This window comes from Elephantulus edwardii, unplaced genomic scaffold, assembly GCF_000299155.1.
Source record: "Elephantulus edwardii isolate Elephantulus edwardi_28Jun2011 unplaced genomic scaffold, EleEdw1.0 scaffold00260, whole genome shotgun sequence".
NCBI classification, from domain to species: Eukaryota; Metazoa; Chordata; class Mammalia; order Macroscelidea; family Macroscelididae; genus Elephantulus; species Elephantulus edwardii.
Genome location: NW_006400010.1, coordinates 686,952 through 698,135, shown reverse-complemented (window position 1 = coordinate 698,135; position 11,184 = coordinate 686,952). Strand labels below are relative to the sequence as shown.

The 11,184-nt window shown below is 40.4% G+C and overlaps 1 protein-coding gene across 1 annotated transcript in view; it reads right to left on the bottom strand.

Moving 5' to 3' along the window:
* The window catches only part of RNF115 (ring finger protein 115), a gene marked incomplete at its 3' end in the record, with an annotated part of 108,887 nt that overhangs the window by 15,564 nt on the left and 82,139 nt on the right, over positions 1 to 11,184 (bottom strand). The window contains exon 4 of the mRNA XM_006899539.1: positions 4,587 to 4,795. Coding sequence (XP_006899601.1) covers positions 4,587 to 4,795 — 209 coding nt within the window. The remainder of the gene's footprint in view (positions 1 to 4,586; positions 4,796 to 11,184) is intronic.

Sequence of the window (11,184 nt, the reverse complement as noted above, 5' to 3'; positions counted from 1 at the left end):
ATTGAATGTACCATGGACTGCCAAGAAAAGAAACAGATTAATCCTTGAGAGAGTTAAACCAGGCTGCTCCTTGGAGGCAAGGATTCTGGGGCTTCGTCTGAAATACTTTGGACATGCTGTAAGGAGGGACAGGTCCTTTAGAGGGACATGCTTGGGAGGGTGAAGGGACGGCCCAAGAGGGGAAGACCCTCTATGAGGTGGATTGATTCAGTGACTGGGGTGATCGGGATGGGTGTGTCAAAGGTAGTGCGACTGGCACAAGATAGAGCAGGGTTTAGGGCTGTTGTACATAGTGTCTCTGAGTCTCAAGCGACTCGATGGCACATAACAAGTATATCTTGCTTGTGGGAGTAAAATATTCTTCTAATTTTCACTTGAGTGAAAATTTACTGAGCATCTTAGTCTTCTATTCAACCTTTCATATACATTCTTTTTATGACACTGATTACAATCCCACAGCATTATCAACACCCTTCACATCTCTTCCCTGTCACCATTTCCAATCATGTTCTCTTCTCCCTTCCTACCTTCTGAGTTTTACCTCTCAGCAAATGCTGCCCTTCCAATTATGCATAATTGGTTTTTGGTTTCAGTTTTTTGTTGTTTTTTTTTAAGGGCTGAATACCTCAGTGATGTTAATGGTTCACCTTATAGGCCTGCTTGCTTATGTGAATCAAAGGTAAGTCTCAGGGTGGGTTCAGTTCCAGGCTCAAAAGGTTATAGTTTCAGGGTTCCATCAATCTATATGAGATCAGTAAGCCTGGATACTTCTATGATTTTTAGTTCTGTATCACACTTTGGGAAAAACCTAATTTTTGATGAGAAAACAAACTGTGGTGACTAGAATATAAAAAGCATTGTATTTTCTTCTTCATCTGTCTTTCTTGAATGATTTGTTCTAGAGAAAGCCAGCTGCCACTCTGTGGCATGTCAGAAATTATGAAGATGGTGCAGGACAGGACAGAGTCCACATCTGTTGTTCACTGACTCATTCATTATGAGTTGTTCTCAACTTGACAGCACATAACAACATAAAAGAAAAAAAATTAATTTACAAGTTCTGGATTGTTGTTGTTATTATGTGCCATCGAGTCGCTTGGAACTCATAGCGACCCTACGTACAAGAGCTCTAAACACCATTCTATCCTGTGCCAACCTAGCCATCTCAAACACACTCATTCCCACCACTCCACTCACAGAATCGATCCATCTCATCGAAGGTCTTCCTCTCCTTAGCTGCCCCTCCACTCTGCCAAACATGATGTCCCTTTCCAGTCCCTCCTTGCAACATGCCCAAAGTATGTCAGACGAAGCTTCAGAATCCTTGATTCCAAGGAGCATTCTGGCTTCACCTTCTCTAGTACAAACCTGTTTGTTCTCCTAGCAGTCCATGGTATATTCACTCTTCTCCAGCACCACAGCTCAAAGGCATCATTCTCTTTCTATCATCCCTATTCACTGTTCAAGTCTCTGATGCATAGCATATAATTGCGAAGGCTATAGCCCGGATTAGGTACACCTTATTCTCCAGCCCGACATCGTTGCTCTTCAGTACTCTTGAGAGGTCCCTCACAGCTAACTTTTCCAATGCAATTCGTCTCTTGATTTCCTGGCGGCTGTTACCAAGAGTGTTGACTATGGAGCCAAGCAAACTAAAACTGTTAACTATCTCAATCTCTTCACCATCCATACTGATGCTGCCAATTGGCCCAGTGGTGAGAAAGTTCTGGGTGGGAAGTCAAATATCAAGAACAGTCAAATACCAAAGCTGTCCCTTAGATTCCAAACTTGAATCTCTTCTGCCTACCTCCCTGACTGCTCTCCTCTGCCTCTTCTGCTTGTTGTCAGAGGTTGTCCAGTCAACTCTGACTCAGCAATTCCGTGTAAAACAGAACAGTGTCCAATCCTGAGCCAATCTCACAATCCCTGCTGTGTAGCCACTGAGTTGATCGCATTGCGAGTCTTCCTCTTTTTCACTGACCCTTAATTCACCAAGTGTGATATCTCTCAGAGACCAGTAACATGTCCCGAAGTATGTGAGGCAAAGATTCACCAATTCCATTTCTAAGGCACATTCTAGCTGCACTTCTTCCAAGACAGATTTTTTTGGTATCTTCCTAGTCTCCCAAAAGTCTAACCACTGAGGGCCTAGGCCTCAGTCTGATGATCTCCTCTAGTTTCTATCTTTATTCTGTCTTTTGTATCATCAGGAAGAAGGCTTAAACCACTGGAGTGAAGTATAGAACATTAATCAAAATACTAGTGTTAAAAAAGTGTAGCACTTAATTTTACAACAGAAATAGTGGTAAAAACAAACAAAAAATGCTGCAGCTGTTGATACTGCTGTTTGCCCTAAACTCTGAACCATATCATAGCTGACCTTTCAGTGGTTTTTTAGAAGTGGTTTAATTACATGAGAAGAGACTGTCTATCTTTCTCCAAGGAGCAGCTGTTGGATTCAAACTGCAACCTACCTCCTTACCACTATGCCATCAGACCTCCCTTTTGCACACTGTTCTGGTTACAGCATGCTCAGCTATTAATCTAAAGGTTGATTCGAGTCCACCCAGGAACACAGCGTGGTGATGATACTACTTAGGTACACATAGAAATATTATGGTGTTAGTATCTTGGTTTGGGAGTTTGGGGTGGTAGTTCCATGGGCCTATCCAGTCAATTGGCTTAGTAAGAGTTTCTGCTCTTACTTCAAATTCAGTAGTTAGAGCCCAGGGATCTTAAAAGTTTTCAAATGTCTAGTCAAGATACAACAATTGGTCTTTATCTGCCTGGAGCAACACAGGAAGACCTCTGGATAAGGAAATGACTTCCTGCCCTAATTACCTCCATCAACCATTATCTTACCATGGGGGGGGGGGAGAAAGAAAGACGATGCTCAGCCCTGAGGGATCCATTAACTGGAACTTAAATAGAGGAAAATTACAGAATAAAATTTCAAATTCTCATTGAAAATCAGACAATGGAGCACACGGAGACTGGAAAGACCACTGAACCTATCACCTAGATATACTTTTTTAACTTTGCACTGAAACTATTCCACCAAGTCCTCTTCCCACAACAATATAGCACAATAAAAAACTGTCTGGTGTGAGCACTGAGTACTAGTGAAGAATTACCTATATGAGACTGGAAAGATAATGGTAACCCTCTTAGAGAGATAAACATACAGGTGATAAAGCAAGTATAGTAAAATGTCAGTACTTCTTACTGGGAAAGGTTAAAATACACAAAGTTTAAAAGATACAATTGAATAGAACTTTCTGGAATTAGGGAAATGAAATGATGTATATTATGTGCTGTCAATATAACTATATATTAATTGTGGCTACTGAACATTTGAAATGTGACTAGCGTTAATGAAGAACTTCAGATTTTATTTCATTTTAATTTAAATTGATACAGGCACAACATGTAGCTAGTGGCTGCTATACTGGACAGCATAGCTCTAGGTTTATGCATCCCTGAGTTCAAGTGCTAGCCCCAATAATGATGCTGTTGTTGTGGATCACAGAGTTGGAACCAATCTATAGCTGATCCTCCAGCAGGTTTTCAGAGGCAGTTAATCCCAGGGGGAGAGACTGCCATTTTATTTCCCACAGAGCAGGTGGTTGATTCAATCCATGTGCCTTTGGGTTGGCAGCGCAACTTTGTACCACTAGGCCAACCAGAGCACCCTGTAATAGCTATTCTTTATGAGTCTTAATAATAGTCACTTTTTATATTTCTGACTCTCGGTTTATCCTTACAAAAAAACGAGTTTAATATTGCATCTATGGCTTCAAACAGATTAAATGAGATAAACATGGAACACAGTCCTGCACAAATAGCAAGTTTCTGAAAGTTAATATTTACTATTCCCATTAGGTAGAATTCACAAAATCAGGATCAAGCGACTATTTTGATCACAATAAACCACAGTGCCCAGTAAAGAATTCCATACATAAAAGAGAGTAAAAATTTGCTGTACATATATTTCTGTAGTCATGAGATTTTACATTTATTTTCACTGTAATTCAGGGTAAATTTACAATTAATTTCACAGCTTTGATCTTTTGGGATGCTGACACTCATCCAATATATTTTATATCCCTTTCAGTATCTTCTTTGATAAACATACATATCACCTTTATCCAAACATTATCTAGAGACTTACATCATTGGTTTTAGTATTTCCATATTTATCATCACTCAATTAGCTGGTACTAAGTAACTAAAAACTTTCAGTTTAGTTTCATTTTCAACAAACCTATATCTTATCCTCAAAGGCAATAAGTATGAGAATTTTATAAAGATCATATTCTTTTTAAGACAATATGTCTTTTTTTTTTTAAACTTCTTTTTTCTTTATTTTATTACTTTTGTGTGCGTGTACTATCAAATCAGATCTGACTGGTACAGGAGGAGACCGTCCCTCCTTCCCCGGCAGAGCATCTGGTGGATTCGAACCGTTCGCCCTTGGGATTGTAGTTGCAGCTCCTTGCCACTAGGCCACCAGAGCTCCCCAAGACAATATGTCTTTTATTAAAAGTACCCTTAAAGAGAAGTCACAACAAAATTTTTGCACTTACCCTTCAATAGCTGGGGATCTTTCAGGTCGAGTACTCCCTCGCGATCTGTATCTCCGAGACAGTGGCAGCCGTGAAGGACGACTAGGTATCCAGAAGTCAGGGGTCTGATGACCTCTCTCATTACCTCGATTATCTTGGTCCAATGGGTTGCTACTTAGAAATGGTCTAAAATCTTGGAAAAACATCGTGTGGTCCAAATTGTCCCAGAACTATGAAAACCAGAAATAAACCACATTACTGATTCCAAGAATAGGAAAAAGAAACCCAAAACAAGAAGAATAAATAGAGAGTAGAGTAATTTTAAGTATCTTGAAATTCACTATCTCAAAAATACAGATATAAATATTGTTGTTGTGTGTCATTGTGTTGTAACCAATCCATAGCTGATTCTCCAGTGGGTTTTCAGAGGCAATAAATCACACAGGAGACTGCCCAAACTCTCCCATAGAGAAGTTGGTGGATTTGAACTGTGTGTCTCTGGGATTGCAGTGCAGCTTCTTACTACAAGGCCACCAGAGCATCTATATCTATCTATATCTCTATCTATCCCCAATTTCACAGAAAGTCTTTATAAAAGGTATGTATTGAGGTGGGGATCACAACAAATTATGGCTGACATTTAAAATAATGGGAATCCTAGAATATTTATATGTGCTCCTGTGAAATGTATACTTAGACAAAGAGACTGTTGTCCAAACACGAAAACACTGGCATTATTTAAAATCAAGAAAAGTATGTTGTACATCAAAGCTGTATTACTTGCTCTGAATCTATTCAATCTGAATAAATCATTCAGGAAGCTGGACTTTATGAAGAAGAACGTGGTATCATGATTGCAAGAAGACTCATCAACATCTTATATTATACAGATGACACAATCTTGTTCAATGAAACTGAAGAGGAAAGACCTGCTGCAAAAGATCAGAGACTACAGTCTTCAACACAGACTACATCTCTACATTAAAAAAATAAAGCCCTCATCACTAAGCCAAAAGACAACATTATTGGTATCAGTAGTCAAGAAATCAAACGATGTTATCTCTTTAGAAAAATATTTTGTGTGTACCGTCAAATCAGATCTGACTGGTTTAGGAAGAGATTGTCCCTCCTTCTCCAGCAGAGCATCTGGTGGATTTGAACTGTGTACCTGTGGGACTACAGTGCAGCTTCTTGCCACCAGGCCAGAAAAATAGTCTGTTAAGAGATTTGTCTAAAATTTTAAGGAGCAAAGATGCCAGTTTAAAGACAAAGGTGTGATCCCAAGATGGCGGCAGCAGTGGCAACAGCCTGGCAAGCTGCAGGAGCAGTGGACCACATGGAGGAGGGCAGCCATGGCCTTCTACAGAGCTCTGTTTATTGATAATTGAACAGTTAAACAGTTGATGACTGGTCTTTGGTGCAGATCGAGGATCAACATCAGGAAATCAAGGATTCCCAGGGAGGAATGGGTGAGTCCTGCAGCTCCCAGCCCCCTGCTGCCAAGCCCGCACTGCCACTACAGCTCCATGAGGCTCCCACCACTGGACCCCGCACTGCCACTGCAGCTCCATGAGGCTCCCACCACTAGACCCCAGTGATCCCCTCACCTGGGATGGACGGTAGGCACATTTCCCCCCCGCCCCCGCCCCTGCCAGTGCAGCGGAGCCACCACACCAAAACCGCAGAGTGGACTTGTTCTGGGGAGAATTCTTGAAGCCAAGATGGTGGCGGCGGGAGATACAGCGGCAGGTTGGGGTTTCCCTGGGCAGGCCAGAGAGGAAGATCACCAATACAATGGATTGATGAGAGTCACTGTGAGCTGTCTACGAGTTGACAACACTTAACAGTGGCAGCATGTCCAAGACGGCAGATATCCTCAATGCACTGCATCTGTTGATCTGTTGACTGCATCTGCCAAGAACTGTTTAGACCTGGAAAGGGTTTGTTCACCACTCTCTGGTCCCCTTCTTCATTTATAAAGGGGGAGGGCAGTGACAACCTACTTCAAATTACATTATGATGGCGGTGCTGGAAATGGGGACGCTGTCCCTGGCCACATGGTTGTCAGTGAGGTGTGGAGTCCAGACTTTGGTGGGGCAGTGTGCCAGCCAGTCCCGAGGGTGTGTCACCTGGCCCAGGGCGGGGGTGGGGTGGGGATGCCATTCCGGCCCTCAGGGTGAGCCAGCCCTAGGGGTGAGCTCTTCAGCCCTCAGGGGTTGCCATCCAACCCCTGGGTAGGAAAAACTGCCTAGGGTGTACAGAGAATTTTATCTATGCTAACTTCCTCCACCCTCTCCTCCAGTACACCTGTAAGTAACATCTCCAAAGCTCTTCTATATGTAACTCACAAGTTTGTTCTCTCTAGGTTTGCTCCCTTTCCTATAGGTAACCTTAACACTGTGTTTCAGTCCAGACCTGACCCTGAACCCAGATCCAGAGACAAAAAGGAAAGACAACTGCCAGCTAAGGACACAAAGGAGGATGGAGCCTCAGGGTTCAGTCAGCCATCCCCACTGGACCCACCTGGGAAAACACTTTGCAGTCCAGAGGGGAGTAAATGTCAGGAAAATATCTTCTAACAGAACAAGAAGGCAAGCAGCTTTAACCCAAGACCACCAGTAAGGTGATAAAGCGTCCTCCCTTCCCCCCTTTACATCTACGCTCCTGTTCAGCATGAAGAAGCCAGAGAGTCTGCGCCCAGTTCCCAAATGAAAAACCCACAAGTGAATAAGACAATTTATTTAATCACCATTTGGACTATGCTTACCATTGCCCTGAATCATCTGGTCCCCACTGGATCCACTTCATTTCCTTCACCTGCTTCCCCCACCAACTAAACTGTGCATCCCTGCAATTTCATCCCTGTCCATCGTCACCCTTCTGCTCCCAACCCTCACCTCCTTGTATCTCCATGTTTTTCCCAATAAAATAAAAATTTTTTTTTAAAAAAAAGAGGCTAAAAAAAAAAAAAAAGACTAAAGTATATCTGATCCAACCCATAGTCTTTTCAAGTACTGGCTATCTATGTGAAATAACAATAACTAAGGATTATAAAGAAAATGCCTTTAAATTATAATGTTAGAGAAGAATATGGAGTATCCCATGTACTGTCAAATGAACAAAAAAATACATCTTGGAGACAGTGCAAACAGCATGCTCCTTAGAGACAAGAATGGTGAAACTTCATTGCACATACTTTGGGCTTGCTAGAAGGGCCAGTTCTTGAAAAACTATACCAGGTTTGAAAAGGTGGAAGGCAGGTGAAAAAGAGGAAGACTGTCAAGAAGATGGATTGACACAGTGACTGTAACAATGGGCTCAAGTGTATCAGCAATGGCGAGGATGGCACAGGACAAGGCAGGGTACAGACCTGTTGTTCACAGGGTCACTATGAGTTATAGTCTACTGGACAGCACTTAACAATAATACCATATCTGAATTAAAAAGAAAAATAATTATATAGTTAAATATCTTTCCTCCTACCTTTATATCAATATTTAAAATATCCTGCATATATAATTTTGCATAGATTCTATCGGGGAGGAATGCACAGAGAAAGAAATACTTATATATTGAGAAACTTCATTTCTTTCAAATAGACACAGCAATAGCTGGATCTTTCCTTTAACAAACTCCTCTCTGACAAGTTTCACCTTCTGAATTTTAAATATAAGCCAAGGCTGATCATGGGCTTCTGTCCTAAGCACATTCAAATCAACAACAGAACCTTGCACAATTTTTCCCTCACAAATTAAATAAATAAAAAAGGAACAGTGAGCACTCTGGTATACTGACTTTCATCACTGAAAGTATAGAGCGGGAAGGAGAGAAATCACTAAGGAATAGATGAGTGGAAAAAAAAATCACCTATTTGCACTACACATCAGATCTCTTCAGAGGTTAGAAGAATTCTGCTTGCTTCAACCGAGGTCATATACTAACTTGGTTATAAGAGTCCCGTAGGGACACAGAACACAACAGGGGGGAGGACAACAAAGAGTCCATTACTGACATGAACGTTAAGCAGCAGTAAAAAGCCCACTTTAGGCAGAGGCTTTCTTCCAAAGAACAGTATTAATACTACCCTTCACCAGAAATATGCAGTAAAAATGTTAGCAGATTCCAGGGTCTACAGCTCAATCTACCACCTAATATTGTCAAATCAACCTATTATTTATACAGAGAGTTTAAGTTTATAACGTTGTTTTCTCCAGTTTATAACTTATTTTTTGATCTTGAAAAAGGTTTCCACCTTTTATAATTAGAAAAATATATCAATATAAAAATGCAAATACAATATAACATTTTAAAGCCATGATCAGCCTCTACACTACTTCTCTATGCAGAAAAGAATTGGATTTGCAGAATTCTGCATCTATCTTTATATGGCAAGGTTCTGTTTGTTAAAAAACAAATATGCCACATGCATGCATTCATTCAATAAATATTCACTAAGCACATACAGGAAGCTGACAGGGTTTGCTTTATTGCAACAGATCACAACATAAATCAATGCAAAAATTTCTAAGAAACAGAACAGTAAATCCCTCTCCCCTTAATTATCCTCACCTCTCTGCCCCTAGCCCTCCCCTCCTGTACCTCATATACATTTTACTAGTTACTTTTATTGTTATGTGCCATCAAGTCGCCTGCAACCCTACGTACAGCAGCTCCGAACCCTGCCTTGTCCTGAACCATTCTAATTCGAACACACCAATCCCCTATGCCCCAGTTATTATATCAATTCATCTTATCCAGGGTCTTGCTCTCCTGCACTGTTGCTCCATCCTTCCAAGCATGACATCCTTCTCCAAGGAGCAATCCCTCCTGGCTACATGCCCAAAGTATGAGACAGAGCTTCAAAATCCTAGCCTCCAAGGCAAAACCTGGTTTCACCCTCTCCAAGAGGAGAGACAGTATTCTTGGCAGTCTATGGTATGTTAAGACTATTCTCCTGCACCACTATTCGAAGGCATCAATTCTTCTTCTGTCATCCTTAGTTATTGTCCAGGTTTCTGAAGCATAAGAAGTAACTGCAAAGATCATGGCCTGGATCAGGCGCACCTTAGTCTCTAGACAAGGCTGTTGCTTCTCAGTATTCAGGAGAAGGCCCTGACAACAGATTTTTCCCAATGCAATTAATCTTTTGATTTCCTAATGGCTGGTGTTAAAAGTGGTGACTGTAAATAAAGTTATATTGAGAAGAAAAAAAAAAGAGTGTAGATTGTGGAGCCGAGCAAGCTGTAACTGTTAACAACCTCAATCTCTTTTCCATCTATCACAGTACCGCAAAATGGCCCAGTGGTGAAAATCTTTGTCTTGTTAATATTGTGCTTCAATGCATATTGGAAGACTACAGTTCTTGACCTTTTGCAGCAAACGCTTCAGGTCTTCCTTAGTTGCAGCAAACAAGGTTGTGTCATCTATATAATGCAGCTTGTTGATGAGTTTTCTTCTTATCCAGATGCCACATTCCTCCTCATAAAGCCCTGAATGACCTGTTCTGCATATCGATTGAAAAGGTAAGGAGACAGGACGCATCCCTTGATTTTGTTTTGACATCTGTAATCTTAGTACTTTTTTTATATTTTCCTTCTCTGACAGGTTGGATGACAGGTAAGATGTTACATAGGTTGCAGTTCTCACAAATTTTATTGAATTTTTCCACTAAGATAAGTGATAGGAAAGTAGTAAGACTGCATGCTGCCAAAAGAATAAAGTTTGTAAGATTCAGAAAAACCAGGAAGTCCTGTCGCATATTAACTCAAGTGTCATTATACATAACTACCCCTCCAAAGGACTAAATCTCTTTATACTCATACCAATAGAATATGAACATTCATATCTTCCCATTCTCATGCCAAGATTTTTAAGAAGTTAAGAAGAGTACTAACATTCAATCTAAAGAACAAAAATGATGTGCACACTAAATTTTATGATTTCACTTAAATACCAATAATGCACATTTTCACTTTAATGTCATTTAAATTTATAGCAGAATTCTGATGTTCTTTGTTCTCTAAAAATGTCTCCACCTGTTAGAGCTAACTGGCTTCTAAGTACGAAAAATGCTCTAGAATGCAAGGTTTTCCTAGTTCCAAAGAAATAAAAAAACTGATTAGTTCTATCTTATCAATCATCTCATCTGAGCAAACTATCAGAGAGAGTCTATTGTTTATTTACTATGTAATAAATTCTACAACATTTACTAAAAAATTAAAAGCCAACAATCTCTAAGCAACCATTATTTTAATGATAATTAATGTATAAAGGAAATTTACTAGAAGAAAGATCAAGCACCATGCTGCTCATAATATCAGTAATATATAATCACTCTATATTTATTCTTTTTTATCCACTTTTTAAAAAAATAATTTTAATGAGCATTTACAGAGATTTTGGATTTCCATTCATTCATTGCTGCACTTTTCTCCCCACCCAGCCCCCAAGCCCCCCCAGTTCACTCCTCTCTTTCAAAAGTAAAAGAAGCACTCGCTCCCTGGTACACAATCCCTCCGCACCCCTCCCACCATCCCAAGTACATTCCACTATGCAACCTTAATTGTGGACTCTTGTGATAACCATAATACCCTATCATACGTCGCTTTTAAATTATTCA